This window comes from Gossypium raimondii, chromosome 13, assembly GCF_025698545.1.
Source record: "Gossypium raimondii isolate GPD5lz chromosome 13, ASM2569854v1, whole genome shotgun sequence".
NCBI classification, from domain to species: domain Eukaryota; kingdom Viridiplantae; phylum Streptophyta; class Magnoliopsida; order Malvales; family Malvaceae; genus Gossypium; species Gossypium raimondii.
In genome coordinates, this window is record NC_068577.1 from 37,777,434 (window position 1) to 37,797,874 (window position 20,441).

At 34.3% G+C, this 20,441-nt stretch overlaps 1 protein-coding gene across 1 annotated transcript; it reads right to left on the reverse strand.

Moving 5' to 3' along the window:
• Nucleotides 1–4,222: 4,222 nt before the first annotated feature.
• Nucleotides 4,223–18,950, reverse strand: LOC105783473 (DNA mismatch repair protein MLH1). Its single transcript, XM_012608960.2, has 16 exons — nucleotides 18,596–18,950; nucleotides 18,331–18,503; nucleotides 18,165–18,237; nucleotides 17,248–17,382; nucleotides 16,930–17,140; nucleotides 15,771–15,919; nucleotides 15,005–15,103; nucleotides 12,499–12,568; nucleotides 12,252–12,387; nucleotides 11,792–11,886; nucleotides 11,602–11,710; nucleotides 9,392–9,557; nucleotides 8,113–8,274; nucleotides 6,425–6,599; nucleotides 5,277–5,440; nucleotides 4,223–4,613 (listed from the first exon to the last, which is right to left on the reverse strand). Exons 1-16 carry the CDS (start codon nucleotides 18,821–18,823, stop codon nucleotides 4,569–4,571), a joined length of 2,190 nt encoding a protein of 729 aa, XP_012464414.1. The 5' UTR covers nucleotides 18,824–18,950; the 3' UTR covers nucleotides 4,223–4,568.
• Between the last annotated feature and the right edge of the window lie 1,491 nt (nucleotides 18,951–20,441).

Consider the following 20,441-nt stretch of genomic DNA (forward strand, 5'->3'; position numbering starts at 1 on the left):
ACATGTTATAGAAGAAGCTATGTGTGAAACGAAAGAACCGATGAAATCTCAATACCCGAACCTATTTTCAAGTAATAAATTTTGAAGACAAAATTTTCTTATGGGGGAGAGTTGCAATAGCCCATTTTTTAGTGGTATCGAAAATGATGATTTTGGAACCCCGTTTTCTAATGATCAAGTCAATAAATATTATTTATTAATATTTACGAGTCTATTATAAGGTTATATTGAATTTTGATCCGGTAATTTTGTTGATTGAATGGTTAATTAGGATACATTGACTAAATCATAAAAACCGTAGAAGTTAATTTCTATTGATTTTTATTAGTTAAAAAAGTTTAAAAGGTGATTGTTTGAGGTTTTATGTAGCAATTAGCTACTTTTTAATAGGTAGGGCAGTTATTGCACATGTTCTTGACGTAGTTTGTGTTAATTAAGTAAAATTTAATAATAATAAAAACATTAAAACATAAACTAAGGTGATCTTCATCCATTTTTCTTCTCCACCACCGAAATACCACCATTGTAGAAAGAAAAGTTTCAAGCATTCTTAAACATTCGGCCCTTGCATGTAAGTGTTTTCAAAGCTCTTTTTCATAAATTTTATATTTTTGAGATCGTTATAATTTGATCTAGTTAACTCGGGTACTAAATCACAAAACTGTTAAAATTTTGAAATGTTGTCATTGATGGTTTTTTATGTTTTTTTTTTTTATGTTAAATGGCTTGGTTGTAGGCTTAGAAATGATTAAGGAATAAATTGTAAAGTGAGGTTTGTTAGTTTTGAGTTTAGGGACTAAAATAAAAATAGTTGGATTCGACTTGAAATTTCTATAATTATATAATTTAGAGGGCTGTAGAAGGATGTAATTGAAAATAAACTAGGATTCGGTTTCTTGGACCAAGCATTTCAAGAGTTAAAATCTTGATTTTCTTGATTCTTGAAATCACTTGAAATAAAAAAATTAGACTAAAATTTAATTTCTTGATTTTTTTGAAAACAAGAAGGTGACTCTTGATTTTCTTTCTTTTGTATGCGCTTCTGAAGCCTTTGTAACAAAATCTTAGAGTTTGATTTGCTTAGCATTTTTGACATTATTATTGGGGCATTGAGTTAAAGAAAGTCCATCACATCTTTGGCCCGAGACTCACATCGTTAAAAGCTTAAGCATAATAAATAAAATAATAAGTTTCAAGTTATTTAAAATATTTTTAACCCTTCTTTTTCTTAATCAAATTTAGAGTGTAAGGAAAAGTGAAAAGTAAAGTTTTGTTTTTTTGGACAAAAAGATTTTCATTTCATAGAACAATAGTCATTACAGACAGAGCAACAATGGCATTTAGCCAAAGAAAATGGTTCCCAGCAATCAAGATTTCAAACATAAGTGGTCAACCCCTCCAAAAGTAGAAAAGGAGGAGGAATCATCACCAATCACTTGGGCGTCAGCCACTAATGTAGAACATTAGTGCGTATAATCCTCATTATCGAGCTGCCTCCTTTTCCATTGAAGACCTTGCTAACAAGAGAGGGAGAAAAACAGTGAAGCACAAGATAGAGCCAAACATCAACAATCGAAAAGCCAAAGACACCGGAAAGAACGAAGGCATGGAGCCACCTCAGACAAACTGAAATCAACCACCAGCGACACCAAACCTGGATTTGTAACCATACAACGATTGAAGCGATAGAGATCTTGGAATCTGTCGAAACAAAACAACAAAGCAACATCTTGAGGCTTTTGGTGCCGCCAACCATCTACCATCCATAGTTACAGCAAAAGCTTTCACCAGAAGCAGGGAACATCACAGGCGTCAGAAGACCACACCTATCTCTTTTTAACACCGCTCAGGAGATAGAGATGAGCCACAAAAACTCAAACGAGGCCTCCAAAGGGGTTATTAAACCGAGAGGAGGACATCAAAACGGAAAAAAAGAAAAAAAAAGAATTAGGTGAGGGACGACCAACCATTGACGACAAGTGGTTGGTCATCTAAAGGCGAACACAGGTAAAGGAAGTTTTGAGCGGCGCTTAAAGGTGAGAGAGAAAATTGAGTTTAGTAACGGTGAGTTTGGATGGGAGATTGGATACGGTGTGATGCGTTTAGCTTATTTTTTGTCTCACGTTACAGTATCGTTATAGTATCTAATTTTACCGCCACCACTATTTTTACACTAACTGCAAGTAAACGCACTGTCTATCCAAATTCACCCTAAGAGAAAAAAGAATGTTGCTTCTCCTATTTGTCAAAATTGAATTTTATGTTAACTAATTTAGTTTTTAAGTTTTGAAGGGTTTGCATTTTTTATAATATATAGGGGTTAGTATTTGGTGAATTATATTTTTTTTATTCTACAAGTAGCTTTAAAAAATTCTCATATGTCTCTCTTTTCTTTAATATTTTAGTATACTTCTATAGGACATTTATAACACCTTTACGCTACTTATAAAATCTAAAACTCTTGTAATAATGTACCAAATATTTTTCCTACTATGCATATATATATATATATATATATCAACCCCAAAGTTGATCTATCAATGAAAAATGTTAATGATATATTATGTGATGAAATTAAATTGCAAGAATTACATATGATAATAATAAATTTATATACTAACAATATTTTAAACATGAATCATTACATTTATAAAAAAGATTAAGTAAACCTAAATACAGACGAAATGAAATTTAAACATGAAACTCGAAGAGTCCCATTAATTCAAATTTAATTGATGTAGAAAAAAGGCAAGCATTTTGTTGAAGAAAGAACTTTGGGGTAAATGATTCTTAGAGTTTGAACCACAACCTCCATAACCTATTATTCAAGCTTCAACTCCAAAGTCAACAACTCAACTTTCCACAATCCATACCTTCTCCTTTTCTTTAAATATATAAATACAACCATCTCGGACTCCCTCAAAACACAAATTACCTACATAATCAATTTCATTCTTTTGTTAAAATTAAATCCTAATTGACACCATAGGATCAACAATTCCTTTTTATATAATAATAATAATTGCTTAGGAAAAAACAATAAGATAAACTACATAATTTGTCATCCAACTATTAGTGTATTTCTAGTTTGATCATCCAACTATAGAAATTTTCATTTTTCTCAATGACATGACCATTTTTAATTGATTTAATTACACGTTTAGTTCTCAATGCTTACACATTCTATCAATTTTAATTCTAATTATGAGTAATTTAACCCTCCACATTTACATTTTTATCAGTTTGGTCCTTTTCTCTCCACACCTTTTACTATTAGTCAATTTCTTTTATTCTCTCTATTTCTGTTGGGTCTTTGTAATTGAGCTAGTTTGGAAAGAAGATTGTATCGATGCTGATAAATCCAAAGGCTTGTTCAAATCCTAATTCTTGATGTTCCCCTCTTCCTTCACCTGACATGTCCAAGCCGGATGGATGGTTTTAAATTATTATTTTTTAAATACAATAATTAATCAGATTAGACTGATATCTATTATTTCAAAATTAAAAAAGAATTAGATTGATTAAAAATTGTGGGATCAGTTAAAATGATTTCAAACGTAAATAAAAACTTAATATTTAACAAAATATACTTTGTTATTATGTTATGATCTTATCATATCAATTTTGTGATTCCTCAATTTATATTATGCCAAAATAACTTAAATTTTTCAAACTATTATAATTTTATGATTTGGTTTTGCTTTACGGTCTTTGTTTTTCTCATAAGAACTTGAAATTAATATTATGAACTATATTTTCTAATTTGTAAGCTTCTACAATAATTAGAATACTTGGGCAAAAGCTCTCAGGCAGCTACTGCGAATGTTTTTTAAGAGACAAGCCTTGGATTTATCATCATCAACACAATCTTCTTTCTAAACTAGTCTAATTACACAACAAAAAAAGATAAGAGATAATAACTGAAATTGACTAATAGCACAAGGTATGGTGAGAGAGAATATGACCAAACTAATTTAAATTATAAATGTGGGGGGTTAAATTTGTTAAATTATTTAGAATTAAGATTAAATTGATAGAATATGTTGGTGTTTAACGAATAAATATGTAATTAAACCAATTTAGAAAAGGTCAGAGTGACCAAAACAGAAACAAATGATAGCATTAGTGACGAAAATGAAAATTTCTATAGTTTGGTCATCAAAACAAAAACACGCTAATAATTGGTTGACTAAATTGTATATTTTACCCAAAAAGATAACTATTCTTCAAACACAACAGCTTCTGGAATGTATTAAACCTTAATCGCCAACAAACAGTTTTGTCTTCAGACCTTTGTAAATCCGGATTCATCATTTCCATGTTCAAATAACAGAAGCGAAAAGAAAAAAGGGAAGAACAACCCAAACTTCAAGTTTTGGATTGGAGAAGAAAATTGTATAGATGACATCTACGCTATACAGATTACCCTTCATGCAAATAGTAGTCATACCTGTTCTGGTCCTTGAGCACTATACATCACACTTACTGCATGTTTGCGACCTTCAGCTAATGGTAGTCATCTTTGAGTTTTCTCAACATCTTAAAAAATCCAAAGGCAGCCCCTTTGACTAGCATCGCTCGAAAGTCTTGTAGAGCTTCTCCAGTGAAGCCACCTGAAAATAAGGTCAAAAAAAGGAGAGGCACGGATTACTCATTAGTGTACTTTTAACTATTTACAGAGAAGAGTTGTCCCTTGAACTATGACAATAAAATGAAAACAAGTTTCTAAACCAAAGTTCAATAACTGTGCTACTAATCCATAAATATTCACCGTCTTTCGGGTCTACCATGCATGTAATCCAAATTCAAAAGGTAATACCATGTTACAGTCGAATATTGCATTGAGAATGAAGTCTATCATTATCTCCAACAGATGTTCCACTATTTAAACCTCCAACCTTCAAGTTTGAACTCTCATGTCTATAGGATGGGAGAATATATATCCATGGGCCAGGGCTAAAACATATAAAAAGTACTTTAAAATTAAATATATGTATTAATAGTAATTTTCTCAAGTTGGTCTTAGGCCTAAAATCTTATGTCCAATCCTGGTCTAAGTCGAGCCTAAGTGAATGTCCCGACCCTTCATTGTGTAAACCAATGGGCCTCCATACTGGGATAAAAAGACGTGAGAAACTTTGTTGGGTCAGACACAAATACATACAGGTCCCAGACGGACATTGTTGACAGTTAGAAATTAAGAACCCCATGGCTGGAGAGCCATTAAGAACAAATCTGCCACTAATAAAACTTTGTTAGGAGGAAAATCTGCCTACCCTGACAAATGTTCCATTAGAGGCCATTGAATTTGGAGGTTTTAGAAATAGCCTCATGGATGGAAACAAGACATGTTGGATTGACCATTCACGCTGGGCCCATGCAGTCTCAGCCTCTGACAGTAGTTCATGCTCGAATTCATCCTTTTCTGCTGTACCATCTCCTGTAAACACCAAAGAGCAACAAGGCTGATTATAGTCGAACATATAAATAAAGTCTGCCATGGCTGATTATTAAGCAGCATTTACAACAACATAGCATAATGCCTGATAGGCTGTTAATATGCTATGTTATACGGACTAGGATCAGAAGTCAAAACATAGACCGGGTTATGTCATTTTGTTAATGTTTTACACTAATTTTAAGGATACAAGCATCGGATGACACAAAATTAGTGTGTCAAAGAAATAGCAGAGACTGGTACATTCAAGGAAAGTGAAAAGTTCATGTAAAATAGTGCATATATGACGGAAAACCACAAGCTGGAAAACCTATTTCTATGCAAATGAATGGTGATTAATTTGAGCAAAAGCAGAAAATGTTTCATTACCCCTCCCTCTACCTCTTTCAGCAGACTTTGAAGCAAAAACACACAACAAAACTAGAAAACAATAAGATAAAAGAGTAATCAACAAAAGATAGTATTGATTTCTGCATTATGAATCTTCTTAAATAGTATGACCACTCCACATCCCCATTGTCAATAAGTACGAGTTTTCCAAATTAGTAGACCAAGGACAATCGACAAGTCTAATATTTAGAGATAGTCCATCTTCAATGTAGTGATTTTCTATCTTTGTTGCAACTTAAAAACAGGCCTTTAGGAGAGCAGCTACTATGTTACTTTGATTCTTCACTTTTCTTGAAGCACCCATGTCCAACACTCATATCCGACATGAGTATGGAGATGTGCCTCCAAAGATCCTCCAAATACATTGAAAGACTTCTAAAAAAACCTAACCATGCCCATATGGGACACATACTGAGACTCACACCAAACTCCAAGTGACAAAGGTTTGTACTGCATTAGTAAAACTGTGATTTAGTAATTACTGCAACCAATATCCCCATTCTCATGCTTCCTACTAGACTAGAAGACAAGGGCCCTGTTTTCAAGAGAAACATACACAATGAGATTCACACTTACCCACATGACAAGAATAATTTCCTTTGTCTTGAGTATGCTTCCCATGTTTCCTCTTTCTGTAAAATTCCAATCCTTTGCCTGATGGATTTGGCAACATAGGCGGATGCATAGCATAAAAATTCCCAAGAGCAGCTGCAAGTGATTGGAAGCAATTTTTTTCTTCTTCCCACTCAACCTACAATAAATAGGAGAAATTACAATTAGAGAAACAGGTATCAAGGGATACAACAATATATTTGCAAAGTTTTGACACTACTATGCAAGTAGTATCAGCTATCACCACTAATGTAACGTAAGCAAGGTAAGTCTTAGTACAGTAGAAGGAACACATTCTAGAACAATGGAAACTACCAAAAAATATATTTCCCACTTATTTTCTTAATCCATGCATATAGTGATTCCTCAAGCACTTCACACATGATATGCTACTCTACCAATATGATACATGGCAGACAACTCCATAAACAATAGCCAAAAAGAAAAAGGGAATAAAAGTAGAACAGCTTAGGCTATCACAAGGACTGCAAATAAAAAGCACTTTTAACTGAGCTTGAGGAATTGCTTTAGTTGCAGCACTTGTCCAAAGCCTAATAGAAGATAATATGAGATCACACATTTGAACCTTCCCTCTCCTAGTATAACTTTTTAAATCTGAGTAGTTGACTCAAAATGTCCAAATAAAAGGCCCCCAACCACTGCCAAATAAGAGGAAACTACCATTCAAGATCACATAATTATAACCACGACTTGGTACCTTTACCATGAAAGAAAGAAATGTAATAAAGATGAAGAAAATTTTTACTTGAGGAAATAAGTAGGGCTGAGCCCAAAAATAAACTAAAAACTAAATCAAAAAATAGTGTTCAGTTTGTTTCAAATGTGTTCTATTGAATTTGTTTTGCTTTTTGGTTCAGCTAGCAAGGCTATTTAGTTTGGTTTTCAGATCACAAGTTGAAAACACAATTATATGAACCAAGCTATTTTTAATAATGCTTAATTACATTTAAAAAGAAAAAAGAAATGTAAAAAGTTACCTTCTTTTATAGTTTAGCTGCAGTTTTTTGTCCGAAACCACTCACACCTAACCGTTATCACCCCCACAAATAACAGATATAAGACAAACCCGGAAAAAGAAAGGTGAGAAGGGGACTGAAGGGAGGCAGCGAATACACTAGAGAAGAGGAGAAGTTTAGAAAGGAGTGAAGGAAGGGGAGGAGAAAAGGAGAGTAGAGCTCCCAATGTCACCAAAAACTTACAAACAGATGTTGGGGACCAATGACTGAAATTAACTGAAGATGAAAGCAACAATAAGGGACTTGATCTGTTCACATGGACGTCTAAGAGAGAAAAAACATAGAAAGGTATGTTACGAAAAAAGACATAGACAAAGAAGAAGAGAGTAGAAAGAACAAAGATCAATTTGCACGCAAAATTTCCCGTTGCTAATGTTGTCATATGAAAGATTTTTATGTGTTAAAAGAATATATGAACAAATGCTCACCCCATTAGTCTTACTCTTTGAATTATGGGCCATGCCACTCCATTTGCAGAACCTTGAACATAGAGTGAGATTTCACCTAAGGGAAGCTAACTTAAACATTTTTAAGCCCGTAACACACTATTTCTAACAGCTACCTGAAACCATAGCACTAAAATCAATAATACCATAATCAAACAATGCTACCTACATCATTGCCCAAACATAGCACAAATTCAGGAACACGATCCATGTCTGGAGTGTACTGGTCAAGTAGAATTGGCAGTCTAGATAAATTCCCATCTGAATCAATAAAAATGCAGAAATACTCCTCCAACATTTCAGACTTTTGCTTAAGCAGCTGTGTATTCATCTGCAGAAGAACAAACATCTGCATAAGTGGAAGATAGTTGGTAGAAAGGCACACATGTAGCAGCAGTAAAAGAAACTTATTACGTACTCAGAAGTAAATTCTAAACTTTTATGAAAGCAACTAATACATATATGAAGAATGAGAACCAGTTGCACCAATTTATTAAAAGAGTGAAGGCAAAGAAAAGCAACAACAAAGGAAAGAGATTATGTCCTACAGCATTTTTCTCCCTTTTTCCTTTTTCTTTTCTTTTTGCTAGGACCTTTCTCTTCTCTGCTAAAGGTGGAGAAAGAAGAGGCATTTTGCAAGAATTTTCAAAATAGTAATGTGAAATTTGTTTGCTTCTTAACTCTATAAATCAGACAAGTTCAAGTGGTTCACCAAACTGCATAAGATGGGCCTCAGATTGAACTGGTTTCCCCTTGGGATGGTCCACCTGACTGAAATGTGCATGACACTAACGAACCAAACCAGGCTTGACATGGTATGGTTTATAAAATGATAAAACAAACAAGTGACATAAGGGGAACTGTACCTGCTCAGCAATTTATATGGTGTACAGCCCTTTAAACTAGAGGCAGCAAAATGATCAAAACCCAAAACCCACTCAAAATAGATCAAACCTAAGTGTTCAAACTATATTTGACAAAAAAAGGTCAAGGATTTGAACCCTAAATGACCCAAATCCAGGAAAAACCAAACCTGAAATGAACAAAACACAAAATCTGACTACAAAAGATGTTAAAACGGATACATCTTTCATAAAATCTAAACACAACCTAACTTGCCAAAACCCGAGTTTGGTCCACTGCCATAGAGGCTTGAACCCCCCCTCCCCCCTCCTCCACCCAAAAGAAAAAGGAAAGCTCAAACCAGAAACATCATGCATTAACCCAAAAGAACCCAATCCTAACCCAGACCGAACAACTCAATTGCTACCTCTACTTAGACAAAAGATATACCATCATGTTCAGGAAAAGCATTCAATATTAAAACACACAATAAGACCCTAATACGTGTATATCTATTATTAGCTAATATTTATGGCAATCTCAATCATGATAGAAATTATACAGACATAAATTTCAATAAATTATGCCCACAGAAAGAACATTACTTCTGCAATCTTCTTTTTGAGCTCATCATTTTCATTGCTTTCTAGGTCCAAGTCCTCCTCCTTCAGGGCCAACATGATTAACTCTTGCAAAGGAGCTGGCTCACTTAGTTGTATAGCATTAAAATGAGCAAACCGACAAAGAACTTGCTGATACATAAGTTCTTTGCTGCAAATGCAGAAAAAAGGAAATTTTAAATAATAAATATCTACTACTTTTAGGGAGAACATTCTAAACGGAAGCAAGGCATAAGTCAGACTCAAGTATACAAGATTTCAATGTCTATTTTATCCCAAACTTGTACTTGGTTCTTTATGAATACACTGATTCCACTATCAGTCCAATTCTGACGAAAACTTTTAATAGAAAAGCCAACCTTGTAAAGACATTGGTCTTTGCTATCACAATGAATAAAAATGTTCACACAGTCAGCCAAAACAAAACCAAAAAAAGTAACTATTTTTTTGCAAGGCATTATGTTTTTTTTATTATTATTATTGGGCCAGATGCAAGGCATTATGTTTATTTATGGTTATTTCTTCCATTTTTTTAAGGGAAAAAGGGTGCATCAAACGTAGAGAAAGCATTTTGATGAAAAAGAAAACACACCCTAGGATCTTTGTACATACATGATAAATTCCACTAGTTCTTTTTTTATAAGGTTACAGGACTTCATGGCACAGGCTAACAGACTGATAAAAGAACTCCATACCTGCAGCTTTTATATGAGCGTGCATGAATGGTGTGCACAAGTTAAAGTGATAGTATATGTCGAAAGGTTACATCTAGATCTCCTATTTGTTTAGTTTATTGATATTTTAAACCACTTAACACTATTCCCTTTTGCAACTTGAGACAAACAAAGTGATATTAGATTGATCAACCTATTTAATTAATTGTGGTAGAACCTGCAGAAGATACCAAGGAGGTGAATTTTGGAGTGGGTTTCAACGGATGCCTTCTTCACCCCTGCCCTAAAATCACATTATTATAATAAGTCACCCTGCCCTAAAAATTTTATTATTATAATATGTCAAGTTTCATTTTGCCTTCCATGCAAATTGTAAGTTGCCTGGTTGTAATTGTGTACTATTCTTTCCACTTTATTTCTCTCTTTTTTCTCCAAAATGGTTCTTCAAAAATACAGTTTTCAATTCTATGATTTGTTCTGTGAAACAGTTAGAGCAATTTGTTCGACTTTAAGCAGTTGGTGTTACTACCCTTATAATTTCCATGAGGTTATTACACGAATCATTTGAAAGATTTGCCTTTCTCATTTTGTTTGAGATTGTAGGTCACAATTATCTAAATTGGCACCATCAGTTGCTTAGTTTGTTTCCCAACAGTGTTTCTTTTAACTTCTAGACAAGTTGTGTTAGCAAGCATATTGTTGCACTTAGATTTGTAATTGTTTTTTTTCCAAACTATTGCATAATCTAATATTTTAACTGTAATCTTTGTAATGATTTCAAGCTCTCAAAGGCAAAAGTTTACTCTTGTTTCCAACCAAATACTCCATAAAATCCAAGTAAATTCACATTTTGTAATCTTTGTTTCAAACTATTGCAAACTCTGAAGAAAAAAGTTAGTCCCCTACCATAATCCACATAATCCAAATAAATTCATCATTTTACAATGCTGTTCCAAAGATGCAGTTTCAATAATCATTACTACTCTTCTCAACCCATTTACATATTACAGAAAACGTACAATCCAACTGTATATTAATCTTTTCCTTTTAATTTTAAGTGCTGTTCATGTTCATGCAGCTGCTAGTTTATGATTTTCATTTAAGTTGTGCTCTGCATCTGGATTGCTGCAATTTGCAAGATCATTTTGTTATGAAGATTTAAATTGTTTCTGTCTTAAGTCTCAAGTTTTTTCCTTCATTATTGCGATTTAGTACGTCTAATGAGCTAAATGAATAAGATGATGAAGTTCTGTTGACTGTGTAAAAAGGTTACAGTTCAGTGATATAACTATTGCTTTTATTTTTACAGTCTTGGTGGTGGGTTCATTCATGAGTCTTAATTTAAATCCAATTTGGTTGCTTTAATGTCTGGTAATCCGATGAGCTGATATTTACCCCATCTTTATTCACAATACTAAAAGGGGGAAAAAAGCATAAGGTTTACCTATTGTTGCACATGGGAACATACAGGCATGAGCAATCATAAAAGCATGTAAGATTTCATGGATGTGGAAATATTACCTTAAGTTCACCACATTAGCAAGATAGAGATGAGTATTATGCTGAAGCAATGCAAAAACATCATCAGCCATTCCAACATAAGTGCTTTGTCTCACAATGTCCAGCAGATCTACATAGCATATTTTGGTAAGAAGTACTGTACAAGTCCACCCAATCAAGTTCTCTAGTATAATAATTATTATGAAATTACCAGAGTGACATTTGCTATCAATATCATTAATAAGCTCCTGAATGCTAGTAAGATCTGCTGTTTCCTTCAGGTTTCTTCTTTGTCTAACAGATGACCTGTGTGGATATTAGAAATCGATAAATCTGTCAGAAGTAATTTATTTTATGTAGAAAAAATGAGCATTGAGAACTCGTAAAGCCTTAGCATTCTTATACATTTGTGTTTTACAGAAAACCTTTACAAAGGTTAGTGAATGAAATAATTTTTTTTTTAAAAATGAGAAAAACTTCTTTTTACGGTGGCTGGAAAACATATTACTAAAACATAATAGGAAATGGACTGTAACACAGAGGCTAGGTACAAGGTAAGAACATGCCCTGTCATCTCTTTCTGATAAGTCTAAACAGTACAGCAACCAGAAAAAGAAAAAAAAAAAAAAAAAGCAGTTTACACTTTTATAAGCATGAACTAGAGGTCCTACCTCACAGTTGTCAAGCTAGAATCTCTTCCAAGGTATTTCTGGGGATTCTTATATAAGTAGGCATGCATCCGTCCAGCTGGATCTGATGAATCTGTTCTCACTATTTTGTTCACTGGAACTCTCTGTGACTTCGATCCTGAGAGTTAAAAAATACACACTAGACGATGCATAAATATTATTGAACAAACATGTTCAGTGTGGGAAATCCAACTGCTTGATATAGTTAGAAGGTTTTCCATAATATTACCAGAGGGTGAGGGACTAAGGTGTAAATCATTGTTTGTAACTGAGGGAACAGATGGAGTGGCTTCAACCGTCTGTCATAAGCAATAGATGGCAAGAGAAAAGTGTATAAGTGAGACAGCAATATCCATTTAGAATTACATGAACCCAAAAAATAGCTGGAGCACAAAATACAAATCCAACGGTTTTCTTGTACTCTAAGACAGGAAATAGCTAGAAATATGCCAGTAAGTAGTTCTTTAAGCATTTTGTAATCTAGATGGTAAATTGCCCAGACCAGAGGCCACAAATGTTTCTACAACTATTCGAAAACTTTCCTATCAGATTCCAAGATTATCTTGTTGAGCCCCACTCCTAGTTTACAGAGGAAAGAGTATGGATAATTTAGCTTAGTCTTTCAAAAGAAAGATAACCTACAAAAGTTTTCAATTGCGCAAGCATCTGCGTTATAGTTATGTACCTGTTTCTATCCTAACACACTGCCATGTAGAGTAACAAAATAATAATGCAAAAAGACAAGCGCATCACCTATGCTCATAAAATTCTTGCTTTACAACTAGTGCCAGTAAATTCAATACCTATATCTATTTTCAATCATCTGTTACCGCTAGTGTTATATTCATCTTTTTGATAAATCATTGATTTCATCTAATTTATACTGAAAATTTGTTGTAGTACCAAGCAGGCATGACTCCCTAGACCTTTTCATTTTTTCTTTCTGTTTCATTTTCCCTTTCCCAAATATAGTCATTAGAAACTATATTTTCTTCATGTAAGATGTCACACGTTATGGTTCACACTAACCCACACAAAATTATCTGCTTCGGCACATTGGACCTCAGTTTTGTCTGCAAAAGACACCCCTCGCAAAAGACCAACTTCAGCACACAGTCGATATTGGATTCATGGCTCTTTTCTAAGACTATAACATCCTAACCCCCTCCAAAAAGAGGCCTACTCACCTTAGTGGAACATTGCTAGTAGACCTGTTTATGGGCCAAGCTACCCGCCCAGGCCCGAAGACCCGCCCAAAATTTGAGGGTTTGGGCAAAAATATTAGTCCCAAAAAATGGGTCTGGGCAAAAAAATTAGGCCCATTTAAAATATGGGTCGGGATTGAGCTTGAACATTCAAGGCCCAAGCCCAGCCCAATCCATTTTTAAGTTTATAATACTTTATATTATGTTATTTTTATATATTATGTAATTTAGAACACATTAAAAAATTAAACCTATACTAAATATATAATACTACTCTAATGTAAACATTAAAATAATGTTAAGATAGACTATATAAAAATTTTCAATAAATAAAAAATGTATAAAATTATTGAATATTAAAATAATATAATATAACTATTTTTCTTTAAAAAATTTTAAAAATTAATATGGGTAGGCCTAAAATGGGATTGGGTTAGTCTTTTGCAAATATGAGCGAGTTTGAACAAAATTTTAGGCCCATATTTCGGGCCGGGCTGAGCTTAGGCAAGCATAAAGTATGTTAATATCATGCTTAGGCCTGGCCCGAACCCGACCCATGAGCACCTCTAATTGCTAGTACCACGAGAGCTAGCTCTAATACAAAATGTCACAAGTTGTACCAACTTGCAAGGTATTATTTGCTTCGTCCATTGGGCCTCATGGTTTTGTCCACAAAAGGAGTTTCATAGGCTGGAAAATGGTTTGGGCACACTTATATCCCAAAACCAACATTAGTACATAGTCAATGTGGAATTCAGAGCTCCTCTCTAGGACCATGACATCATGCACACCATAGTGTTTAATGATAAAGATTTTCAACAATAGTAATACCACTAAATTAAGGATGAAAAAATGGATGCAATAAGAGAGAACTGAACATCAATTGATAGAAAATATTTACCAAAGTTAAATTGGTTATTATATTCCCATAAAGGAAATCAACACTTTACCAATGTGTAGACAAGAGCAATCACCTCCACAAATATATATATATATATAGAGAGAGAGAGAGAGATGACAATTTTAATAGTCATAGACTTTGATATTAAAAGGGAGATTATATGAAAAGAAATTAACCATCCCCTCGCCCCCAAATGGGAGAGAAATGATTTGCTAACGTTAGCTCAAAAGTTTACCAAAACAATCTTTACACTTCTCAAAGAAAAGAAAAAGGATAAAAAAAAAAGGTGGAAAATAAGAATACAGATAAAAACTTCTAGATGTAGAAGTAAAATGTCACAGAAAGCATCAGAAATATCCACCTCATCATGCTTCAAAATCGGTACAAAATGTCTAGATGATACAGTAACATATTATCACTGCATAAAGACATGTAAAGTGAACAAGCTATTAACTTGAATATAGTAACTGGTTACAACATTCTCAAAATTTTCATGATGGGATAAGAAAAAGAGAGAACGAGATTCTTTATTTGTCATTACGCTTTTAAAGGCAGGTATACAATCTAAGATCTCCACGGTGTGGAAAGCATTAGATACGACACCACATTACAGACAGAACAACATTTACCTGTTCTTGAAATGTCCTTGACTCATTCGAGTTTCTCAACACCGATTCAACCACAGACTGCATCTTCTCAACAATAACTTCCTGATTTAAAAGGCTTACCTGCACAAAAATGTGTGTGAAAAGAGGGGAAGTGAGGTATAAAAAACCAAAAAGCGAAAGGAGTGAGAAGCACAAGAAGTAACCTTCCATAAGAGTAACTCACGCAAAGTAAAGACTAAAATGAGCAACCATTACTACTCATGTTCTTCAGGTCTCGTTTCTCACAACTTTTTAGCAGATAGAGCTTTTCAACTAGTTTTTGGATGTAATAATGTTGTGCTTTAGGGGGGTCAAACTTGGAGCACCTACTTTTATAACCACCATTTCCGTCTTATTTTAAAAAATTTAAGTTATAATGTTCCTTATGCTAAAGCAAACAGATTCATGCATTTGTTTGAGTTCTTTTCAAATGCATAACACAACTATTTCCTTATATTTGCAAACTCATATATCAAGAGGGAAAAAAAGCAGCAGCTATTGTTGCTTTGGTAAGTACTACAGATTTTGATCCCTTCATTTTTCTCTACAGTTTGGTTAATTGTTTGGACACTGGTCCCAAATGCATAATGGATTGTCCATCTGCTTTTTGGTTACATCATTAAGAGATTTATTAGTGGATGACTTCTTCCACTGCTGCCATATTATTCGTAATGCTTCACCTCTAAGTTCAGAGTTAAAAGGGCAGTTATTGCATGAAGACGGAGAAAGAAATCTTCCATATGTGTACCTCTCTCTTTGTAGGGTGCACGTTCACATCAACATGCTCAGGTGGCAATGTAATTGACATATAAATGAAAGGTTTTGAAGCTTTTGGTAAGGTTGCAACATAAACAACTTCAAGAGCTCTCTTTAAAGCAGTGCATTCAACCAATCTATCTGAGGTAATTGACAAAAAAAGAAAAACAAAAGAATGTGAGATAAAAGATCAAATGAGAACCCATATACCACTTACGCACACCATTAACAATAAGCTAAAGTAAAAAGGCCATAAGATTAGCACAATGGAGGATATTGATAGATTTAAATATATATAATTTTCTAGGTTAACTAAATATAGGTAATGACCTTTCTAGAATAGTTAGCCAACAGCTAGAAAAATAGTTGCAGCAGCAAAGGCAGGACCAGGATGAATTCCCAAACCATATGCTGTAATGAACAACCAAAAAGGAAACCTAAAGTATTTCTGAAATAAACAAGGAAAGGTTTGAGGACAAAAAGTGAGATAAAAGGGAAAATAAAGAGGTGATTATAAGGTACTGAAAGAGATGAATATCGATGATCAACATATTGATCAAAAGTTCCAAGTATGAATGATCCGAAATTGAGGCAGCAGGAATTTTTTAATAAAAATGGATGGATTATTGTCATTCCTAAATGAAAAGGGCAGCTAATTCGAGAGATTACATTGATTATATGGCCCTCCTTCAATTCGAATGTTCCAGGAGAGGAGGAGACATTAAGAGTGCAAATGCCACTCTTCCCCTCCCTTCACCTCTTCTAGAAACCTCTACTCCTTCCCTAAAGGATAGCTAGGTACTCATTTCGGGTATCAAAAGGATTTCCGATATCAAAAAAAAAAATGTTTAGATCTAATATTTACACAAGTTATGTGCAGTGTATGTCATCAGAGTCAGTTTTACTCAACCAGCAAGAGTTAAATACAGCAGGAAAAAACTGAGCGTTTGAAGTTCGTCCTCATCACAGACAATTTTGTCCAGCAGGAAGATTAAGTTGATAGGGGCCTTTAAATCAGCCTATAACTTGTTTATTTTAATCTCTTTCATTTTCTTTAGAGTATTTTATGACTGAATTTCGATTTTCATGTAAAAGAATTGTTCCATCTTCAAATAGTATTGATATTCAAAAATACAAGAGTAAAAAGATACCATTGATAAATAGCACCATTGTGGTTTTCTTTGCAACATAGTTTGAGTTGGAGATGAAGCCATCCATCTCAAAGACCGAGCTAGAAGGATCATTATCTGAAGCTTCAATTTTTATCAGATTCTGAGCAACCAAAAGCCCATAAACAGATCTGATAGCATTAAGCCTTGATGGTGTTGCAACCGAGTGAACATCTGCTCTAGCAGCTCCATGCTGATAACATACAATTTAAGGCTTTACAAACTCATACTATACAAGCATCAGTCATGTAAATGAGACAGTTAATTATAAAGATATGATATACTGGCGGAGAGGCTTACCTTTCTACAAGAAAAGCTCACATCTATATGATGAATGGCAAAGCGGCTTAGCAAGTCTACAATTTTAGTATAATCATCAGCAGAATTTTGCAGTGTCTTCCTCCTAGCAATCATGTTATAGAACAAATTCTCAATCTGAAATACACAACCAAGATAAAAGATGTCAAATAGGTAAAAGAGCTAACAGGAAAAAAGTAGCTCATGACCCACTCACAAGCTACTCAGGACAAACCAATCTTTTATCAAAACACAGAAACCTAAGCATGTCTAATAAATGAGTGGAGTTTGATGGAAAGGTGCTTCAAACATTTATGTCCACAAACAAAAGTCAGAAGTAGCTTGTCAATTGAGCATGCAAATTGTTGGTGAAGAAAGCTTATTATAAAGTTATGACTCATGAACAAATCTCACTATGTTATATAGAAGATCTTTTCACCTTTTCCGCTGGAGTAGTTTTAATTACCTTAACTTTTTTTGTGGATGATGTTTATGCATAAGTTGTTTGAAATAGGTTAGAAACTATAGATCAGAAGTTTTCAGTGTATATTATGTGAAAAGCAGTTTCAGTGAATAAATCAACTTTATGAAATGCTTAGGCTAGAGCACCAATCCAATTGTTCAAGTTCTCAAATAAGGCTAAGTTCCTTAATCCATTTAAGTTCAAGCTGAAAAACCATGCAGCAAACACTCCGAACAAGAACATAAATAAAATCACTACCAGTTGAGACTACTTAAGTTTCCCATTGCCATGTATTCCTCTACTAGCATTTCCCAAGAACCATACACTTGAATTTTTTATTTTTTTTAAGTTTCTATGCAAAACAGAAAATAATCTAGTTAAAAAATAACGATTCATAGTTTTCTCAGTTTCATAAAGAAACTAAATTAATAAGAGAAAGAAAAAATGTAGTCGATACCACTATTTGGGTTCCTTTCACAGCAGCACATGCCTTAGGTTCATTCTCCATCACACCATCTCTATAAGACACCCTGCAAAACCATAAAATCAACAACAAAGCAGGGGTTTTATACAATGAAGAAGAAGAATGTGAAGGTTTGGTGGAAGAGGTGAGGCCCAAGAACCTGTATCCATGCAATTGGCCCCGGGTAATGGTAGTGACGGTAACGTGACCAACATATGTCATGCTAGCCAACGCCTCTCCTCTAAACCCCATCGACTTTATTGACTGCAAATCCTCGTATTTCGACAACTTCGACGTCGTATGCCTCTCGCACAATATAGGCAAGTCCTCATACTACGAACGGGACATATTTAGATTAAAATAACAACAAATGTTTATTTCCATTTCAAAAAGAAATGTAAAATAGAAAAAGGGAAGTTGATTACTCGAATGCCATGGCCGTCGTCGGAGACTTGAATGAGTTTAAGACCACCGTCCTTGACGAGGACGCTTATGGAAGTGGAGGAAGCGTCTAAACTATTCTCGACTAGCTCTTTGACGGCGGAAACAGGGCGTTGGATTACCTCTCCGGCAGCGATTCGGTTGACCACAGACTCGTCCAGGCGGTGGATCCTGGGTGGCTCTTTAACTTCTTCGGCGGGTTCTATTTCCATGGCGGGTTCTAACTTCTAAACACTACAAAACAGGAGTGGAGGCAATACTATATACATTGTACTTCTTCAACCGCGTCTGTAGTAGCTTTGAACTCACTCACTGCTGTTATGCAAGGGTCGCCGGTCCACACCTTTTCGACCGGGTCTGCAAATGGTTTTTTTTTTTCGGGCTTAATTTTGTTTATTTTCTTAAAATGGTAAATTACACCAACAGTCAATCAAACCAACAGTCAATCAATTTTGAGGTAGCTGACAAAACAATCACCTAAGTTTCATTTCATTCACTCAACTTTGGAAAAGTGACAAAACAGTCCTATTTTGCCGTTTTTTGTCATGGCAGATGACGGCGTCCTTGGTGTCAAAAAACCCTCTAGATGGCTAATTACTCTCAATTTAACAGCCCTACCAGCACTAATTTAGGGTTAGAGAAGAAGAAGATGATGAGGAGGAGAAGATGATGATGAGGAGAAGAAGAGGAAGAAGAGGAAGAGGAAAAATAAAGATGCCTGAAGTGATTCTGGTGTGCTATTGTGGAAACCCAGCCAAATTAAACACGTCTTGGCCCAATGAGAACCTAGGTAGGAGGTTTTTTGGGTGTAAGAAAATTGGCAGTGGATTTCGAAAACCATGTCGATTTTTCACTTGGTTTGATCCACCATTGACGTTCCATTCACGAATTGTGTTGTTGGGTCTTCAAAAAAAGTGAGGACATTGGAGGATGCAAAGAGAAGGGAGAGAAAAACATGGTTTTTGGTGCTTATATTTGTAACTGTGTTGTTGTTTTTTGAACTCTAAGTCAGCTTATGTTGTTGTTGTTAGCACTGAAAGCTAGCTTATGTTTTGTAATATTGTTGCTGGTATATTGTTGCTTATGTTGTTATACATGGATGTTAGTATACATGGCTAACTAGCTTATGTTGTTGCTTACAAAATTGAAAGACTTGAAATGGGATAATATGTGGTTGTTGCTTACAAATTGTTTTGTAATATTGTTATTGCTTACAACAGTTAGAAAGTTGTTTTGTAATATTTGATTTCATTTCAAAGTTGACGACTTGAAAGAATGTTTAATTGTCATTTCATTTGTATTTCTCAATGCTCATATATCAGAAAAGATAACACAGATGAAAAAAAAAAAGAAACATTTGTATTTCTCAATTCTCACACATTTGTTTTCTCAATACTCATATGTTAGAAGAGATAACACAAATTGCATGGATCAATGCTCATATATTAAGGCCAAAACGTCAAACTATTTACAAAAGGAATGAGGGGCAAATTATTGCCAAATTTTCCTACAATTCAACACAATTGAATAGATGTGAATTGTAGGCAAATTTACAAAGAAAATTCAATGACTATATGCCTAAGTTTATCAACAGTAGCAATCTTAGGCAAATTTACAAAAATTAATCTGCCTAAGTTAATAAATCTGTAGTAGGCAAATTTACACAATTTAAAAAAGTTAACAAAATAAAGTCTGTTCAATGTCATCATTGGTCTGTCATAGATGATTCTTGAGTAGGAGGCGTCCATCTAACAGTGGTTGGTTTCCTCTTGAATGGGAGCTTTTCTCTTTGAGCAACATCTTTTTGGTGAGTTGGGGCAGCTTGTTGAT